At 37.7% G+C, this 21,978-nt stretch overlaps 1 protein-coding gene and 1 non-coding gene across 2 annotated transcripts; one reads left to right on the top strand and one right to left on the bottom strand.

The window, feature by feature from the left end:
• Positions 1 to 868: 868 nt before the first annotated feature.
• LOC122357930 (long-chain-fatty-acid--CoA ligase 3-like) lies at positions 869 to 17,460 on the bottom strand. The gene is given in 18 exon segments (XM_043257606.1): positions 869 to 2,902; positions 3,570 to 3,727; positions 3,811 to 3,925; positions 4,286 to 4,477; positions 4,617 to 4,691; positions 5,073 to 5,245; positions 5,368 to 5,507; positions 5,599 to 5,670; positions 5,812 to 5,935; positions 6,944 to 7,074; positions 8,193 to 8,342; positions 8,440 to 8,549; positions 9,583 to 9,639; positions 9,642 to 9,759; positions 10,283 to 10,483; positions 11,353 to 11,527; positions 11,633 to 11,868; positions 17,295 to 17,460. Coding segments are annotated over 16 exon segments (2,148 nt in total). The 5' UTR covers position 11,527; positions 11,633 to 11,868; positions 17,295 to 17,460; the 3' UTR covers positions 869 to 2,744.
• A 793-nt stretch (positions 17,461 to 18,253) lies between these two features.
• trnag-ccc lies at positions 18,254 to 18,324 on the top strand. Its single transcript has one exon. It is a non-coding gene; the product is annotated as a tRNA-Gly (tRNA).
• The last annotated feature ends 3,654 nt before the right edge of the window (positions 18,325 to 21,978 follow it).

Genomic DNA, 21,978 nt, shown 5'->3' on the forward strand with positions numbered 1-21,978 from the left:
GGTAAATTATCTGATGCTGACATCTACTGGTGTATAACAGTAATGAGACGTACTTTAATATTGAGCTAAATATTACATAAAATACTTTATCATTCTCTCATTTTATGCATACAATTTCATATAAATAGATATAAATTATGTAAATCATGAACCTGAAAAAAAAATCTTCCTCCCTTTACTAAATCAGACTATTTTTATAAAGGCTCAGATAAATAACGCTCCAAAAAATCCCTTGTAATTCACACAAACTTTATTCTTTATAACATAGTTTCAAGGCCAAATCACAAATAAATAAAGTTTACCTGCTTGTCGTAAGACCACTCACACAGAGGAGAAAAGACCCCTAACCTGCTCAGTAACAAAGATTAAACATATTCAAAGGAGATATTACATTTGTACATCTGCTTAATGCAACTAACTTTATGAATTTCTGACATTAAAGTCGTATTTACACAGCGGGTAACAGAGGAAGAGAGAATTAATCCATCAAACATCCTCTTTAGGTGTCTAGAACGCTCGATAGGCCTGTGTGTAGTCATTAAAATCAAGGACTTTAAGAATGTAAAGTGGGATGCGGGTAAACACAGATGGCGTTGATGGCGTAAGCGTCGTCTAACGGGCTGATTAATTTGGGTTGGGGCCGCGACTGACAGGTGAACGCACCAGTCAGATTACAGTTCAGCTCAGAAAATAGGAAATACGATGGAGCTCTCTTTAGACTAACAGCTGATTGGCCAGATGCTTGCGGCTTGAACAAATAACATGGCAGAATGTAAATGAAGCACAATCAAGGTGAGCAGTACAGCAGCTCTCAGACGGGAATGAGTCACTCCCTGAATACGAAGACAGAAATAAATTATCAAAAGTATAAATTCCTATAAACCACTTTTAATTTCCACTGTGTAAAAAAGGCAATCAACATCTTCCATCGAGCACAGGAAAGGCAGACACGTCTAGTTTAGGAACACTATTTTGCCTTCAGTTCCTTTTAGGACAAACAAATTATAATAAAACAAAGACAAAAGTACTTTCAGTAAAGAGCATCGTGTTGTGACGGCAAAGCTGGAGTGTTTCTGCAACCAAAAGTTTATCAAAACCATCTTAAGGAATCAAGAAAATATATAAAAAAAACGTTCTGAACTTTTCATCTTGAAAATGTTAAGAGCCCGAAACTCAACATTTTCCACAAATAATCAATAAGCATACAGATTAAGAAACATTTGCCCTCGTTTTCGCAAATGCCACATTTATCAAAGCCTGCAATACAATATGTTGGTATTTGTTTGGTTTACATCTCCTGAATCATGCAAAGTCAAATCGCGAATCGCAATGCATTAACTGTCGAATGATGTAAGTGATCTGCACAGTCAGAAGCACAGTAAATGCGTCTCTTCCGTTACATCGAAGAGGCTGGAGACATTCATGCTCTTGGGGCCGGACTGTGCATATCGTTTTGTCTATTGCACATTCAGAATCACACTCTTCCTCTTTGTTGAACTCACTAATCATTTCCTACAATGACAATATCACGATATAATAAAAAAATGGCCATTTAAGAAACAAAAAGGTACCCGGGCTACTCCACGCCAACACTTGGTTCCCTTGCAAAACATCCATGCAACACAACGGCTGACATATGATCACATGACATATTTTAGAAAGGAATGAGTTTAAAGGCTTTACAAATTCAGACAAAAAAAAAAAAAAAAAGGAAATAAATATGGAGTCATACATCCCATGTGATTCTTAGGTAAACCCTGTAGACGTGAGTAATGGAACGTGGGAGAATCTTTCAGATGCCAACTCGCTGGCAAAATTTGAAAAGTTGCCCTCTCTGCTGCATCAGCAAAAGCCTTTTGTAGTATCAGAGCACGTCTCTGGCTTAAGACTGCTCTCTGTAACAGCTTTGCTGGAGAACTACAACTGCTTTTGTTACATTAGAACAGATATCTGGTTTAATACTGGTCTCTTTTGGTCTGGATTGTAATGACGGTATCTCTGGTTTCTTTCTAGGTACACAGTCTTCAGTGTGCACTAGCACCGGAAACCCATCGTTCATTTCGCACAGGGCAACAGTAACAGCCTTTGGATACAGGTAAACGACAGAAGCCGCAGTTCAAAGTAACAAAACGTCAAGTACAAACGCCAAAGTTCCAGAAAAAGCAACATCGTAACAGATACAGTTAGAGAAGCATTCCATACATATCCAAATCTCGCAGCCGTTTCAGACCAAAACAAGTGTTTGAAAAACAATAATAAGCAACAAAAAAAAAAATACAGCCAAGTTACAAAACGTTTCCCTGCATAGACTCTTGATGAGAATTCAGTGTGACCGCTTCGCAGTAGGGTGGAATCATCAAGCGCATCTGCCTGCAGAACAATGTGAGGGGCGGGATGGGGGGGCGTGTCTATCAAAAAGAGCCAATGAGAGATAAGCAAAAGGACTGGGTGGGGTCCAAAAGTCTCACAGTTTGTAGTTGTGTCGTGCGCCTTTCAGAAGTTGCTTTTCGTATATCATCTGAGAAAAGTGCATTGTTTAGTCGCTATCCATCGCTCCGTTCCCTCTCGTCATACTATCACTGGACGCAAATTCAAGTGTGTCCCTGTTTTGATCGCAGAGCATCACAGGGAGCAGGAAGGCAGAGGATTGTGGGTTGTTTTTTTTTGTATATAGGCATTGTGGTATATGGTGTGTCCTAAACCCCCTCCCTCCCTCCCAATCACATCCCACCGCCTGGCTTCATTCACTTGCCGCCGTACATCCTCTCGATATCGTCCTGATAGTGCGTTTTTAGTTCCTTGCGTTTGAGTTTGAAGGCGTCAGTTACCAGGCCCGTCTCGGGCGTCCAGGGCTCGGCGCTCAGACGGATTTTCTTTGGGATCTCAAAGCGTTCCAGTTTACCTATAAAACAGAACAGATTTTATTTAACATGGTTTTGGATATATATGTGTGTGTGTGTGTGTGTGTGTGTGTACATAGCGCAAGAAGCTTTAAACAATTTGGTAAAATGCTGTGCATAGTCTTCTGCCAAAGGTTTTGAGAATTTTATTGGAACTGGTTCAGTAAAATTAACTGCCTAAATAAGCAATAAAAATTAGACTTCCCAACTATACCTGAGAAAGAGAGGACAGTATGAAGATGAAAGTCTATTATGCTCACAAAACCTGCATTTATTTTATTAAAAACACAGTAATGTGGTGAAATATCACTGAAAGGTAAGATAACCATTTTCTGTTAACTGTTGAGATATATTTAAAGCGTAATGTATTCCTGTGAATTTTATCCAGTTTCACATTATCCTTCAAAAAATTATTCTAATATGCTGATTTGCTGTCCAGCGTATATTTGTTATCATATAAGTTGAAAACAGTTGCCAATATTTTAGTGAAAAGAATTTATATAATATTCTTTGTGGAAACATTGATACATATTTATGGAATCTAAGATTTACATTGTAAGATGTTTTATAAAAATCAACATTTGTCAATTGTCAGATTTTCAGATGGCAAGTTAACCTAAAGTATGGTACAATTCCAGCTCATTAAAAAAAAAAAAAAAATGGACACACCTGTTACAGCCGCGTCTGTGATGATACGTAGAACCTCCTTCTCCATCTCTGCATGGTTGCAGAGCTCCTCCCATGATCCTCTAATGCCCTTCTGCTCAGCTAGGGCGGTTAACTGCTTCTGATTGGGCACCACAAACCCAATCACGTAAGACTCGTCACTGTAAAGAGAAAGAAAGATTTATTCGTCTCAGCCTAAACACTATACAGCATTTGTGAATGCATGTTTGTCATGTGCACTCACCTGTTGGCATAAGCGCAGATGTTGTCAATGAGCGGGCAGTTTTTGAGCACAGCCTCTACTTTGCCCAAAGACACATATTCACCAGCTTGCAACTTCACCAGGTCCTTCTTACGATCTACAAGCACACGCCACAACCAGTTAGAGGAACTTAGAAAGGACTGTGATAACACTTAAAGCAATAGTTCACCCAAAAAATAAAATTCTGCCCATCATTTACTCACAAGTAGTTTCAAATCTGTATGTAACAACTGACGTTAGCCACTGACTTCCATAGAATGGAAAAAAGTACGGAAGTCAATGGCTACCATCAACTTTTTAGTTACAGACATTATTCAAAATATCTTATTTTGCGTTCAACATAAGAGAAAGGTTTGGAACAAGTGGAAGGAGTAAATGATGACAATTTTTCATTTTTGGGAGACTACCCCTTTAATCAGCGCCGTTATTTTGTTAAAGTTTGTGTGCGTCTCCACACCGATAATCTTGAGGCAGCCATCATGGTGAAATTCGCCGATGTCTCCGGTGCAGAACCAGCGCTGGCCATTTGAATCCACAAAGAAGTCCTCTCGGTTCTTCTGCTCGTTTTTATAGTAACCCATTGTGACGTTAGGACCACCAATCAGAATCTCCCCTCGTGGGTTTGGTTTATCTGTGCTGAAATAACCACCTATGGCCAAAAAAAGAACAAAACGGGGGTTTTTTAATAGCGTTTAAATTCTCATCATACTTTAATTACGATAAAGAAAAACCAACAGCAGCCAATGAACATCATTATTAGTGTTGACAGTTAAAAAATCCGAACTCGCCTTCCTCCCAGTCCTTCAGCATGATCTCTGAACACACCAGAGGAGCTCCAACACGTCCAGTGCTGTAATCAGAAACTAGACACACACACACAAAGCATTAGCACACCTATGCAATCGAAGACATTCATTTACAGGTTTCATTTAACGTCATTGCATTTGAAGGTATGGTTTCTGTAATTTTTCTTTAAATTCTAACTGTATGTTCCTCTCCCTTTACCATTATTACAGCAGTAAAAGTCACATTATACAAGGTTTTATTCAAGACCTCTCACCACTTATTTAAAATATACTAATCCCAAGGTTCCCATACCATCAGACCCATAAATCCTATTACTTTTTCTTAGTCTTTTATAAGCAATTTCTACCTATATAACAACTACAAATCCAAGGATGACTTTAGCGTTATTTTTTTAATAAAACCGCTGATCCTAATTTGACTCTTAAAGCCATACTTACACTCGCTGATGGTCCCGGCTCCACAGGTCTCAGTGAGGCCATAGCCCTGTCCCACAGGACAACAGAAGCAGATGTTCATAAAACGCTGAGTAGCTGCAGATAAAGGAGCTCCGCCAGACAACAGCACACGCGTGTTACCTCCCAGCAACGAGCGGACCTTCCTGAACACAAGCCTGCAGAACACCATGCAATTAGACATTAGAATTATAACAGAGAAAACAGAACCGCTACTCAACAAACCCAGCGAGTTTTAGATTCCACGATTTTGCTAACAACATGGCAGCATTCATTATACCTGTCACACAGCGGCGTGCTGTATCCTTTAGAGATCTGCTCCATCTTGTAGTTGTATGCCAGAACAAAGAGAGTCTTCTGCACACTGCTCATCTCTTCAACTTTAGTCATCACATTTTTATAGATACGGTCCATAATCTCCTATAAACGGACATAATGAGAGAGGAGTGCTTCACATCTCTAGCAAACTCAACAGCTTTGAGTGTGTTTTTGGGAACTCGAGGTTTCTTACGGGTACGGCTGCCATCAATGTTGGTCTGAGCACGCTGGTGTCTCCTTTACTTCCCTTTTTGATTTTAGATGACTGTGGGGAAAGGACAAAAACAAATTATGTGCTATCATTTTCTGCAGTTATAATGCAAATGCGCTAAAGTATTCTGAGGTCGTAAAAGAGCTTGACATGGTGATGACGGCACAATGGCATGACTCATGTGCGTGTTTGTACCTGGTCAGCAAGAGTCTGAGGTGACGAATATCCAATCCGGCAGCCATGTGACACACACACCAGCTCAGCGCTGAGCTCCAGGACGTGAGCAAGTGGCAGGTAGCCAATGTAGGTGTCATTCTCACTGCCGCAATAAACCGAAAGAGCGTTAGAGAAAATGCCTTACCAACATCTAAACAAACTTTTCAGTGTTCAGTCACACAGACAAAGAAAACTTTGAAATGTAGAGGACAGCACAAGCACAGCTTCATTTTCAAAATTAAGAAAACGTTTTCAGTAATACATTCCAGAATGAATAAATTTGGTTCAACATATCATGAGACTTTAAAGATTAAAATGAACAGTAGCAAGCAAAAGTTAGACAATGTTCATTTAGTTTTTAAAATAAGTTTATGTTACCATGGCTGCACATCTAATAATAATAATAATAATAATAATAATATAAAATAATTGTCTTTTTGTATTAATTAATGCTGTCATATAATATGTCATGTTTATACATTAAATATATTTATAATACAAATGACATGAATATAAATATAGACATGTAAATATTTTCACATATATACTGTATGTGTGTGTATTTATATATACATTGGATGTGATGAATCATGATTAATTGTTTAATAACAATTAGTTTAACAGCACTCGTTTTAATATTTTGTAAAATGTAACTTATTCCTGTGATGCAAAGCTAAATTTTCAGCATGAGTACTCAAGATCCTTTGGAAACCATTATATCACATCATATTAATTATTAATATAATATCATATTAATTATCAGCTTTCTGCTTTAAAACCTTTATTAGTAGGACATGTTAGTATTGCCAATAATACTTCAATGGAGAAATAATTAAACAGAAAAACTTTGAAGACAGACTTGTCGGGCATTTAAGAATGATCAGAAGATTTGGCTCACTGGTTAATCAGGTTATGTCGTCCCACTTTTTTGAAACGCATTGAGAATTTATTCACAAAATGTGCTTCCATCTCCCATTATTTGCATGACCCTTTATTTACAGAACTCCACTCATGGATGTTTTTGAGAATTAAGGGATATTTTTTTTCAGAAATTTGGCGTTTCCATTACTCATTTATGATGCGATACTTCAGAAGCATCAGAGAAACTCACTTCAGGTTAGGAATGCGTTCAGCCATGCCGGTGATGCCAGCGATGATGTTGCTATGGGAGATCATGACTCCTTTAGGAATGCCTGTGGAGCCGCTGGTGTACATGATCACTGCGATATCAGACGGGAGAGGCTGCCTGCATGGACACCATTACTGCTCACAGAGAAACACAGTCACATCACTTCATTAGAGCCAGACGGCCATGTTGTTGTGGCATTCCAGAAAAAAGTGCGCTAAAATAACTACTTTGCGCTAAAATACAAACTTTTTTTGTAACGGAAACTTGAAGCCAAGATCTTTTTTTGGACTGCATGAACCTTCTCGGTCCAAAACAAAATTCATAAATCTGCACAGGCTAATGAAAATGAAACCACCGGCACCTGTAAATGTGCTCTGATTTGAGATTTTTCATCTTTGTTAAATTTTAAAAGCTTAAAAGTTACATTTAACTTTTTGTTTCATTAAAATGAATAAATGTAAATTTATAATTAACATACTTTTAGTCATTTAATATTTGGGTCAAATACACATTTATATAAATAGTTCACCAAGGCTGCATTTATTTGATCAAAAGTAAAGTAAACATCATGTAAGGCAAAATTTTAAGTTAAGTATAATTGATGCTTATGTGCATCATCTGTGATGAAAGATAACGTTAACGTGATAATTACTGTTATTTTTCATACCTACACCCTTCAATCCTCCAGTGCTCTGAATGTAAAGTCTTCTGGGAAAATGAGATAGACGTGACCATTTCATTTGAAATCAAATGCACCTAGGATCATTCATCCCGCTCTGATTCATATGTGTGAGCACTAGACAGGTAACATTAAAACAAGTCTAATGCTCCAGTGAAAGGTCTAAACCTTTTATCTCAGTCTTTTTGAACAGAGAAAACCTTCTCTAATAATGATAACATCTCCCCGTCTTATCTCCAGAGGGCTTTTCTTGCTCTCATCTGACACAAAGGCTGAGCGTGTGGGATCTCAACACCGGTCCACATGTACTCTTTTCATCTTACAGGAAGATCCTGCTGTCTTTCTTCCCTCAACAATCTATGTTTACAGCTCTTATTGTGTTAGTACACAACACGAGATGTTTGCCAGCAAGCAAGAGCCTACTGTTCTTGGGAATTCTGTTGTTGGGACTGTTGAGTATATACTATATACTAAAAGTAGTATGTGAAACCATATGCATGATGCAAATATAATAGTATGCACGTAAACATTTCAGCCAAAGCGGTGTGCTACTTGAGACTTACTATTTTCAGGTTTGGATCCTAGTTCCTGCACAGCACCCATGTTGTGGACCATGATACCTCTGGGGAGATCGGGCCAGCTGGTGGGCTTCTTATCAACAACTATAATGTGCTTGAGTCTGGGGACATCCATCAGAATGGCCTGAGACGGAGAGGGCAAATGATTGAGAGCATGAGTGACAGCAGCTCTTGATAGCTGATGAGTGGTGTCTGAGATATGGCCTGTGCCGTGTTTTCACCTTGAGGCGGCTCTGCAGCAGGTCTTTGCTGGTGATGATGTGTGTGACCTCAGTCTCATTTAGACCATGAGCTATAGCTGCTCCTCCCAGTGTAGAGTATAGAGTCACCACTGAGACCAAGAGAAAGAAAAAGCATTTAGATTGTGTTAGAACTGTGACTTTAAACATAAAAACGAAGAGACTAAAAGAGACTACACATAAATAATTTAACACCACATATAATAAATAACAAACATATCTATTTATATAGTGCTATTTGAATTAAATTGTGCTATACAATTTATGCTAAATATTATTTAATAGCAATTTTATTAGACAATGTAATTATATATAAAATGTAATATACACATATATATATATATATATATATATATGTATATTTACATTATTAATATAATAACATTATTATTATTATTAATATAATAACATTTTATATGATGATAATAAATTATTTCAATTAAAAATCAATAAATATATTGTCATATTAAAACTGTACTGTAAAATAAAATTTTATAATAACAATAAGAATCATAAAGTCTGAAATTGTATAGTAAAAGAGTATCCATTGTGATTATACAATAATAATAATAATACTTAATAATACTATTATAAATCATGTTTTTTATTTGTTATATCAAAATGCAAGTAAACTCTAAATATAATAAAGAAATATTACAATTTCAAATAAAACTGCACTGTAAAATAAAGACCAAGTATTTGATTATAACAGTAGTTATAATCAAAGTAGCTGTAATAATAATAAAAACTATCTAGATACCTTTGCACTAATTCAAAACTTGCATACTTATAGGGCCAGATTTATAAAAGGCAAGTTAGCGTTAGAGTTCAATTCCATAAAAGTGCTGATGGGAGGTGAATCTCAATTTCATAACGACCAGCTCAATCTACCAAGAGCAAGAGCATGTATAGTACAGCAAACGTGAATTGAGATGAAACCAAAGGCTTTGTGAATCAAACGTCCTGCAGCATGCATGTGTGTGAGAAAAACACTTCTGATTTCAGTGTGATGTTGTCTGTCATCAAGTACTACAGCAGTGCTGCTATCTTTGGCCTGATATTCTCTCCGAGTCAGCATAATGCAGCAGACAATACTCTGTGTGTGTGTGTGATTTATTTGCTCACAGGGGAAGTTGTACATGAAGCAAGCCTGAGCCGCTATGATCCATTCTGCACGAGTCTACAGAAAACGGCAATGTTACAAAGAGGCTTCTGACCCAGCGCAGCCAGTCCGCTACCAAACCTCTGAGACAGATGGAAAGTGTCTTCACACGAAAGCCAGTTATAATCGCCCAAAATCACCTAGAGACAAAAAAAAACAGAGGACTCAGGAGTTGCATTGTATTAAAATTCCCAGCAGCTCTCACAGCAGCATGTGACTTCTTTTCGGCTTCATGTAAACAGTTCTGGACAACAACAGAGCAGAGATAAAAACAATTTACAAAGAGAAACAGCCACTGAACTTCTTCCTCTGGAGTTCAAGAGAGTTCTCATGGGATCCGGTCTCATAACCTCAGAATGACTCTACATATACTTGAATATTGTGCAAGTGCGTGTTTAGAAAAATGTTTTAGAACATTTCCGAGGGCCTACATCTGTTTTTAGGCATGCATTACTTTTCAAGGGTTTGAATAAATAAAAATAATAATTATAAATAATAAAGATACATTTGTAAATTAAAAAACAGGGCATGCACACCCAAAAAATATGGCAACTAATGTGGATGTACTGCAATTTAAAATATGCAGATTAGATTTGCAGGTTTTACTGGATTCAATTAACAGAATCACCTTCAGTGTGAACAAAGTGAATGTGTGTGTCTCACCTTCTTGAAGACCTTGCCGTTTGGCTGTATCTCATCCTCCTCGCTCAGCACCTCTCTTGTGCCGAGGCAGTCTCTTTGAGGGAAGTGTACTACAGCGTATTCAAACACTTTATCTAAAGTATCCACACCCTCATGCAGCAGGGACACCAGCTTCTGCTGGTTGCTAATGGCCCGGTACGGCCCTGCTGGAGTCCCGCTTACCTGACGGGACAGGAGATCAGAATGAGGTCACGGGCAAAGATTCGGACATGTACGACAAACACAGGGTGACAAAATGAAGTGTTTGCGAAAGTGCGAACCCAATTGGGGCCCGATTCATCATATTTGTAACCAGCAATTTCATTAAGTGATGTTGATCAATAATGAAAGTGACTCAAATCCCTCCATTAATCTAAGATAAACTGCGGTAATCTCAGTTGAATTATTACCTTTTGCATGCATTATGTGTTGAGGTACGCTACTATTCAAAAGTTTGGGCTCAGCAAGATTTTTTTCTAATTAAAATATTGCTTCTATATTTAGCAGTGCATTAAATCGAAAAGTTCCAGTAAGGACGTTTGTGTCACAAAACATTTTGTACTTTAAGCAATTTTATATATTTTTTAAGAAACCTGAAACCACTAAGCAGTACAACTGGTTTGAGCAGTTAATAGGAATAATAAATGTGTCTTGAATTAATTCTAGGAGTTCTAGTTTCTAGTTTAATGACACTTTAAAAACATATTATCACAGAAAACAGTTATTTAAATTTAGTGCTGTCAAATGACTAATTATGAAATTTTTATAATAGATATACAATAGATATTTTGAAAATATTTAGGCTACATGTATATTACATAGAATATTCTTAATTTATAAAAATATTTTTTTTTGTTAAGATATATATATTTATTTAAATATACACAGCACATGCATATAAAGGCATATTTTGGATGTGATTAATTGTTTGACAGCACTATTTAAATAGCAATAATATTTAATAATTCTTCATTTTTGATCCAATAAATTTAGCTGAGGATAGGAGAATTATATTTTTAAAAAAAACGTCATGCCCAGATTTTGACTGAAACTGTTCAATGAATCCCATTGTACTCACTGAGCGCTTTGATTCGTTTAGCACGGGCCTGGCTCCCGCTGGCTCCGGAGAGCAGGTACCAGGGCAGGAACGTGATGACTGAATAAACCCAGACGACCGACCGAAAGACCTGCAGCAGGAGAGGAGACATGTCCTCCTTCAACTTCATCCTGAGAGGAGTGAGAAAGCAGAGGATGAGAAGACAGAAAGATACAAAGTTAGTGATTTACTGCCTCACAAGAGCTATTTAGCTCTGATATTTGTCTTTCACTCACTTTGTGTTCTTCTTTACTTTCCTCCAAGTATGCGATAGTATTCCTCTTCTTCTGAAGGTCTTACTGAGTTCCTCCGCGTTCTTGAAGTGCTTTACGTTACAGATGGTACTTGTTGGCCTTTCTACTGCCTACTGTCAAACCTGCTGGCTAAGTGGGCAACTTCCTGTTCCATTTCCTTTTCCCACTCCAGCTTCCTGCTCTGGCGGGGTGCAAAGCCTCCTGGGTATAAGGATTCCCTGTGGAGAAACATACCAAGCAAAAATGTCATGCTTTTTAAAATCATCAAAATTTGAATTGATACTTTAAGTTCTAGAGCAACACCAGTCCACTTTTTCCCATCAGCCCTGGTTACAGAAGTATTTTTTTCATACAGGTAGATTTAAAGCATAGGAAGACTGACTATAGACCGACTACTTTAGCAAGAAGAGAGTTTTTAAGACGTTTTTTTTGAGATTTGCTTTTTTCAGTTCCCTCATTGGTGGAAATTTTCACAGAATTGTGGTTAATGTAGTTTTTTTTTTTAACCAGTAATTTGTTGTTGAAATAATGCAGGCTGATAGGTTTAGGAACAGATGCTATCTGGACTCAAATGTAGGCTAGTCGTATTAGCATGTGTGTTAGCCACTATGTCACGGCTCTGACAGGATCATTGTGAGGCTGGCAGACAGTGAACGCCATGAGCTCAGATGACAAACAAGACAGGCTTTGTCGCCCTGGAAGGATGAAGCTCACACTAAAACAGTGCTCTACTTGAGAGAAGGATGTGTTTATGAATGCATGTGTGTGCTGAGGGGAAGAGATGGGGGTGGACGAGCATATCCAGAACATGAAATACAAACCGAGATATTTGGCCAATTTCGGAAATCCCAAAAATAAAGATCGACCTGATAACCCGGCGGCCTATATGATAGAATAAGCTAGTTTTGAACTTATAAATTACATTCAAAATGGGTCAATAATTCCCAAGTGCAAAAAAAACACCCCAAAACCCTCCGGGAAGATGCATGTTTTACAGCGAGAGATAAAACTAAAGAAACTAAAGAAAATACAAAGAAACTGGGAAAAATAAAAGCTGCAGACTTCTTTTTTGGGGTTTGATGCTTCAAAGCAAGGTCAAAAGACAAGCCGGGATAGAGACGTTCTCAAATATCAGCAGAAATGTTTTCTCTCCTTGGAGCTTTACTCAACAGAGGTTCAGAGGCGGTCAGGAGTTGTGGTCAGTCACTATATGCATACCTAGAGAGCAGGGTGGACCCTAAAAAAAAGCCAATAAATGATATATAACACAACTTACTGATAACAAACGAGACTCTGAAATGAATCCACAAACGTTTTACAGAACAGTCAAGATTCACCATTTACCAATGACTTACTTGGAAAATGTACACAAAGGATATTCTGAAGAATGTTGGGATCCCACTCACTTCCACTGTACCGATAAGAACAAAAAGCAATGAGGCGTTTCTCAAGTAATCTTTTTATGTTCTACCGAAAAGTCACGAGTAAATTATTTTTGGGTGAACTATCTCTGTGAGACCCTTTCTGAAATTCCAATATCGCAACATGAACTCTTCAAGGCTTCTCAAACTACTTGTGGATAGTGGATTGCAAGCTAATTGTTTCTGTGATAAACATCATATGGTAAAGTCGTTGCCCTAAAGCCGTGTGAGAGGGCTGAGTACAGAGCAGCAATAACAGATAGCACATTCCCTGACTCCCAGAAATCCCAGACATACTCGCCTGGAGACCAGTAGCACATAGACATTAAAACCTTTTCCATCCAAAGGAATGTCACAGGCTGGAGATACGTGTAATATGTAGACATAACCCCAGCGTTCGAAACTCTCTCTCTAGTTCACGCAGACCATTTATAGAAACTAAGCTGCAAAATCTAGGTCGTTCAGAAATCAGATGTGTCATAACCATTAGCACATTAACATATGAGGAGTTTGACTATTACATAAAGGCTTATTCATTAATCGACAAATATTCTGATGGACAAGTTAATAGCGTGAAATATGCAGAACGAGGGTATTCAATCATAATTGACTTAATTTTTAACAGAAATAAATGAAATCATTTGATTACAGTATTTTGATATACACAACTGTTCAAAGTTTTAGTATCAGTAACATTTTTTTTTTAAATGTTTTTAAAAGTTGTTGCTCACCAAGGCTGAATTTCATCAAATGCAATCAGATCAATAGCATAAGCAACTAACAGTACTATTGTTAAATATTACTACTATTTAAAACCTTCCATTTTAAATATATATATATATATATATATATATATATATATATATATATATATATATATATATATATATATATATATATATATATATATATATACAAATGTAATTTATTTCTGTGATTTCTGTCATTACTCCAGTCTTCAGTGTCACATAATCCTTTAGAAAAAAATTTATTGGGCTAATTTGGTGCCAGAAAAACATTTCCTGTTACCATTAATTCATTGATGAACAGAAAGTTTGAAATATATTTTTTGAAGTAAATTTGAAATGAAACTTAGAAACTGATTTTAACTAGATTTATTGTCTAGTAACATTAAAAATGTCTTCTTTATGGTCCCTTTTGATCACTTTTTGATCAAAGGTGTTCTTGCTAATAATAAAAAGTGTGTTAATAAAAGTACAGTTTTGTTATGAAATTCCAAAATCATGATTTTAGTTGGTATGTTATAACATTTAAAACACATCTTCACTATGAGTTGTCAGTCAACAGTTAGATTTATTTATTCACTTTATTTACACATCTTTTTGATCACGCCAGCATCAAGACTATTTCCTTTGTGATTCTAAATTACATTCAGATGAGACATTTTTAAATAGGGTCAATAATTAAATATACAGAGGAAAAACATCCATCAATTCACAAAAACAATGTTTACCAGGTGGAAAGGAAGTAGCTGAAAAAGGTGCCATGAAATTTAAAAATAGCTAATGGGCATCTGTTAACTTAAAGCCTATAACTGTCTAGTTGTTTATTATTATAATTACTTACTATAATGGGAGGGATTTCAATGTGTCAGGCTGTGACTTGCAGCACCAGACACATCTGGTGTAGACAGCGTAACTAAAAAAAACTATTGTGAAATGTACAATACGACATTAACAACCATTTCCCCTTATACGCGTGTAGAAATTCAGGACTTGTGCGTCAAAATATGAAGCTTAACTTAACATTTGCAATTCAAAAATGCTGGATGGGCATAACCAGGTGGGCCAAACCATTGAAATATGATTAGCAAATGTGTGATCCTCCTCTGTGCATCAGTACTTTCAACAACAATCCCCATTACTGGCAACACGTGCATCTGAATGCGGCACAAGAGTTAGATATTTGATGGCGATCAGCATAGTGAAGGTCTTCCGCTAAACTCAGCTATCAAATATCATCTCCCCTGAGCAACCTGATCCAAACTCACCTGCGCTGCCACAACACTCGACCGAAAGAAAGAGCGTGTGGCGCTCAAGGGCACGGTGCTGACAGATCACCTGCATTAATATCTGTAACATTATGCTAAATAGTCGTGCTTGCCTTATTAATATTCATGACCGAATGGGTGAAAAAACAAACAAACAAAAAACAACTTACTCTGAAGGACGGAAAATTGGAACAACCAGCCAGGACACGTCAGAAACTGCATAGAAGAATGCAAACCCCTCTGAACACCTTAGCAACCAAACAGCAACACCCCGGTGACCACTCAACACCGCAGCGTTGATGTTGAGTTTTTGCACAGGCAAGAACCAACATGGTTTGTCTTGCGGATACCGAGTACACTAAAGGCGGTGATAAATCTCACAAATCTTCGACACAGAGAAGAGGATCCGGTATAAACAACAAAGGCTTAAACTGAAAACAAAACGATTTTGCAAAGCGTTCTCTTCCCTTTTTCCTCTTGTGATCGAAATCAAACCCCCCAGCCCCACGCAAAAATGCAGACAGCGGTTGCAGAAGTGAAGGAACAGGCTTCCAGACACACCTACCAAGATTTTTTTTAAATCAGAGCCCCATCGCTCGTTACCCATAATCCCTATTATACACCACTAGAAGAGGTGGGTGTGATCGGACCTGTTCGGCTGGTCCATCACCTCGTGCTCAGGGTGTGAGAATAGAAGACGTTAATCATACACTCCATATAATCCAGGCCATAGGGAATGAAGCAAAACTATTTACTGCACAATTAGTTTCACAATCTATGCTGCATCACGTTTCCAGTGGCGGTACAGTATAAAGCATCACTGTGCACTCTACAAACCAGAATAATTTTGTAACCACGTTTGGTGCATCCGTCTCTGCTTGCAATGCGTTTTTGAAATAAATGTCATTAAATATGCCTCACAGCGCTCATCGTTCTGTACAAGATGAGACATATTGCATGTGACTATTTATAGCGTTAAAGGGATAGTTTACCCATACTCTTGTCGCTACAAACCCTCAAGACTTTGGTTAATATTCGAACACTCAAATTAAGCCTTTTTCCATTCTTATGTATCGTCTTTATGAACAGAAATGTTATCTATAGAAAACACGCCTTTATCATGTAGATGTAAATAAATGGCTAAATTAAATCTGTTTACCATAAAAGTCAACAGTATCTCTTCGCCAGACCGATTGAATCATATAGATATCTATTTTTTGATCTTTTAAGAATATGTTAATTAACCCAAGTCTTGTGAGTTCAAAACAACAAGAGGGTCACTAAATGACAGAAAATTCCTATATGTGGATGAACCCTTTCTATAATGGGATGATTCCCCTAAAAATGTTGTCTTCATTCACTCTTTCATACCACTCGTAAGCATTTAATTGTGTTTTTGAGCAGACTGAGAAACAGATTTGACGTACCTACAAGAACATAAATAGGAGAAATAACAATAATTGGCGTGTTTTTGACAAATGCTCTTTGCGTACGATGTGGACGAGAAATGTCAAATGTATATTTTAACCCAGTGCTCCTATTAAATACATGCAAACCTTCACACTATCGAACAACTTCAAGTTCAAGTTGAGTCAAACATTTGCAGATACTTATTCTTAGTGCTGGCCTTCAATTGACAGCACATAATCCAGATTATCTGAAAGCATGTCAACCCACTATCTTCCCGATCACCCACAACACACTGCAGTCCCGTGCCACCAGCAAACTCATCTGTGACCTTGTTTAGGCAAAGCATCTTCTTCACGACAAAATATGCTCGTCTGCCTTTAAATCACACGGAGAACCTAAGATGATGCGTAAAAGGCCGTGCGTGTTGATGTCAGAATGCGTGTGAAAAAAGATTAGCTTGTTTAGTGTGCATGCAGGTGTAAAATAATGGGCTGGAAGCGCAAAATAATTTATGTATTCTCGTGTGTGTGTGTGTGTGTGTGTGTGTGTGTGTGTGTGTGTGTGTGTCATGTACAGGCTCAGGGACAGGCTAGGGAAGAGGCCTCAAAGATGATCAGTGTCAAAAGAGTAACGCAATGCCATCCATATCCCACATTCCTCGGGTTAAGAGGTGTCAGAGACTGCAAAAAACCCTATTCACACGCGAGTATTGATACGTACGACGCTTTACTCCGTGCATGCGAGTCTTAAATATGTAAATCAACGTTGCACCACACGAGCCGCACAGACAATAAACACTCACCTTATTCTTCCAAGCTGCCGCCGCTGATTCAGTCAGACTCGCAGCATCCCGTTTAAAATGGGCGAAATGGTATCACAGAAGAACTAGACGCCGCAAATACAGAGTAATGATTGTTATTTTTTTTTCTGGGTCGGTGTATATTGCGGTCGCTGACTCGCGCCGGCCGTCTCTCAGCCCGGAAGTGATGGAAGCGTTGTCATGGCAGGGGCCGGTTTCTCGCGCTCCTATTGGCTGACACCGGGTGGCGCGTGTTGGAGGCTGACGTGACATCACGCTCGGGTTACCAGCGGTCATGATCGATTTGATTGATTTATTAGTGAAATTGCATTGGTATTTGTTTTATGTATTTGTATTTTTGCGGCCCATCGAGGCTTTGTGAAGTACATTTTAGCGGTAAAGGGAAACGGTGATGTGTAAGAGTTGGATAGTGCCGTTGATTCTTTTGTTGGGTCGACGAGAGCAGCGCTGCAGCGCCCCGAACAGCTGGCAGGCAGCTAGTGAGGAGACGTTCGAGTCATTTCCTCGAATCGATTCTTTCGAACAGTTCGTTTAAAAGAACTAGTTCAAAAAAAGCGATTCGTTTATTCGTTACTTCACCACGTCACCTCACAGCCCGGCGTGGCATGCTCTAAAAAGTTATACTAAAATTAACTTAATACATCGTTTTGTTCTCATCGGAGGTACATAAATCGACGGTTCTTGTTTTAACGGATCAGTGAATTGTTCATTCGTGAATGTTTTGTGAATCGGTTCCACAATTTAAAAAATCTGGCATTTGCACAATCGATAACACAGATTCCTATTTACCGGTTTTGGGAATGAAAGGTTTGAATATTACCTCATATAAACGTAGGAAGTATCCTAAATGATATTACTAAGACATAAAGATTTGAAGTTATATCTTCGTCATATTTCAGGTAGTTTGGGAAGGGTGGGATTTTCCCGCCATCTACACGTAGGCGCCGCTGGTGTAGTGGTATCATGCAAGATTCCCATTCTTGCGACCCGGGTTCGATTCCCGGGCGGCGCACTTTCTTTTTAAGGTAGAGAAGCTGACACACAGACGCTGCACAATGACAAAAGTTCCCACTGTAGCTTGTCTGAGGATGCATTATCGCTGTATGAAAAATCTATTTACAAATGTAGACCTGCAAGTATCTGTATGCGTGGAAGAATTGACAATATAAAGCAGCCTTGAAGTCATAATAACCATCATGACGATGGTTTGGTTGAGTTAAAACATTTGAAATGTTTTTGTTGAGTTTAGAGGGAGTATATAGCACATTACACAAAACAACGCCATGTCAATGAAATAATTTCATGTCAGCTGTCGTATCAGCCGCTGCTCACGCGGAAGTATAGTCAAAGTTTAACTTTTTAAAATAAGTAAACACAAACAAACAACAATACTGCTGCTGACAGTAAATTAATGGTGCTCTGGCTGTCAGAAACACTTCAAACGGTATAGCGTACATTATTGAATTAAATAAGAAATATTAAAATACCAAAACAAACAAACACACACAAATTAAAAAAATACAATAAACTGAACTACACACAAACAGTAAATACAGATTTAAAAGCATCACACAGTAAACACATGCACTAAACTAAGGTGTTTATTTTGCATGGGGGTCCAAAAGGTAGGGTTATGGTTAGGCCAGTGTGGTCTCCACTCAAATAGCTTTGGATGCAAAAACTCCACCCAGATCAGAAACAACAGCAGCATGTACCTTGTTCCGGTCCAAAAATGTGAGTCGTGTCCTAAGCTGTTTGTATACATATGTGTTTATTTTTAGCAAAGCAGTAACAGCAGTGATTTATTGTCTTCTTATGTCCTCTAGATGGCACACAGCACCATTATTTGCTGCTGTAGGATGTTTGGATTGAGGCCAGCAGAGGTCACTCACTTTCTGGTCATGTGGTTAAGAAATGCACCTGCTGGGGCGCATGACCTCCCAACCAAAGGTGAGCTGAGATTGATTGATTGATTGATTGATTGATTTACATAAAGGCATAGGGATGAATACGTAACTTTGAAAAGGCAATGTTGAATACGCAACTTCTGTAGAAAGACCATAACTATATTTGACTTTAACGAGTGATTCATTCTCACGTCAGACAAATCTTTACTTATAAGTAAACATTATAAACATTATTATTGCGTTGCATAAGTTCATACAATGACTTTTTTTTTATTAATAAAGACGAGGAACCAAAAATTAAATGCTGACAGAAAAAAAGGTGAAAGAAAAAGGTTTCGTACTTTGTTTGAGTGGTTTCAAATATGTTTAAATCATTGCTATTTTTTAGTAATTGCTATGAAATTATATTTATATTACTTACTTATAGAATTGCAAGTTTAAAACATGCTTGCTTTATTCTACCAGAATACAAATGAGATAAGAATAAGTAGTCTTTTTGCTTTATGCGATAGAGGAGCGGAAAATGTTTTTTGCCAAAGCCGAATGTGATGTGGCTTTTTATGTTATTGATTTTATTGGCCTCATACGCCCTAGCTTCTAGTTTTATGTGATTTGAATTAAAACGATGGCTTTATTCAATGCAGTAACAATAGTCGGAGCACAAGCTCAGACTATAGAGAGGTAAGTGTGAAATAAAAGGTGATAGGTGAGCTGTGATTTATTTCAAATAAGAGCCTATGGGAGGACACGCTATAGGTGTATGCTTGTGTGTAAGTGTGTGTGTGTGTGTGTGTTTATTCTGAGCCACTTCACCTCTCGTGGCCACTTAACCTTCAGCGCTCTTTCCGTATGTTCAGCGGTGTCTGTTTACACACACACTCAAGCCTGAACACATGTAAGTGACCTTTAAGCTTTGTACCTGCCATTTATTGTGTCTGCCTGTGGCTCCGTATGATCGAACTCGATGTGCTCACTGGGGTGCTGCAAGGCAAATATATGAAAATGAAGTGCGTGGAATTTAAGTGAAATGCGATTAACATGTTAAATACGATCATTGATAATATTTAGCAATACTGAGAAGTTAATCAGTGTATCAGAATGATTTCTGAAGGGTCACGTGACGCTGAAGACTGGAGCGTGATGCTGAAAGTTTCAAACAAATTGCATTTTAAAGTATTACAATAGATTACAATATTGTATAAAACAATAATATAGCTTTATACAATTTTCGATCAAATAAATGCAGCCTTAGAACACATCTTAGTTCCTACCAGTGTATATGAGTGCAGCATATATAAGCCTAGTGCATAAAGGTCTCTTTGAGGTCATTGTGTGAGACGGTCAGTGTGTGCGATGCTAGAGGGCAGATGAAATCTTTTTAAAAAACTCTTTCATCTTTTTTGTCTTGTCATGTGTGTGTCAAATATGCCGATTACTGACTGGACAACGCAAGAGAACGAACCTTCTGTTCTCCAGCAGCAGCCTGAAGCTTGTTTCGGCGTGTGTACTTTTATGTGATGTTGGCTAGTCATGTGCACGTTCTTACATAATTAGACATCCTTTTAGAAATGTGCAAAGGTGAGTGTGCTTTTATGCGCTCTCAGATATGTGCATAAGTATGGCCACGATGAATGAATTTATACTTCCAATGATCATAAAAAGGTTTGGGTCAAAATACATTTTCTTGAAAATAATTTTATTTAAATAGCGTCCAGCATGCATGTGAACATCGGTTCACACTGGTACAGATTGTCCATCACAGAATCACATTTTAATTCTAACAATCGGAATTTTTTCTACACGTTTTAATCAGGTGGTCTTGCAAATTGCTGTTTTTTTTTTTACATGTTTGAAGATGTGTGAGTGATAGTTTTGTATAAAACCTGCTGTCATGAAATAGTAATGTGTGGTGCTAAGGTCTTTGTTGGTCCAATATTCTGGTCTCTGGATATGACTCCCTACTACAGTGTTTGTCGGTAGGATTTTTTGCCTTGTTTTATGATTTTATCACTTATTAAGGTGTATTTTTCATTTATACATTTTAAGGCTATTTGGGGCTTTCATAACATGCCTTCTTTCAGAATAAAAAAAAAGAAAAACTTAAATACACTTTTAGTGTTTATTATATTACACTTTATCTATGTACGTCTGTATTACAATTATAATACAGTATTTTTAAAAGCCATTTTCTCCACACTTTTTTTTTGCATACACCAAACCAGCCCAATTCTGAAGGCTTTTATATAGCGTTTTGTTCGTATATTATTTACCCGATTAGTGCAAACCCTTTCTTGGCTCTGACCTATATATGCAACACATCTATTCCAAATGTTGCTAAAAACCTGCTGAAAATTTGCTCTTTTTCCTGGCCGTTGTCAGTATTTTTTGATTTATGGAGTTGCGCAAAGAGACATTAAAAATTCCCCTTTTTAATATGCCAACAAAATAAAACAAGCAAACCAAAAAAAAGTATTTGTGAACCTGGCTTTATGCAAAGTGCATGCAAATATGTGCATATTTAATTAGACAACGGCTCATCTGCATGCTTGAATTTCTGAAAACGTAATCAGTAGGGGAAGATCTAGTAACCTGGAGCGAAAGTCAAGAGTACTGACGTCCAACTCGTGAGGAACTCTGAACTTTGTGCAGAATCCTCCGCGTTCGGGACGAGCACGGGTGGGGAAGAATGCCTCCATTGAAGACCCCGAGCATCGGCGCTGCCCCTCTTTGAGGTCCAGTTGGGCTTAAAATGTTTTAAG

This window comes from Puntigrus tetrazona, chromosome 14 (genome assembly GCF_018831695.1).
Source record: "Puntigrus tetrazona isolate hp1 chromosome 14, ASM1883169v1, whole genome shotgun sequence".
NCBI classification, from domain to species: domain Eukaryota; kingdom Metazoa; phylum Chordata; class Actinopteri; order Cypriniformes; family Cyprinidae; genus Puntigrus; species Puntigrus tetrazona.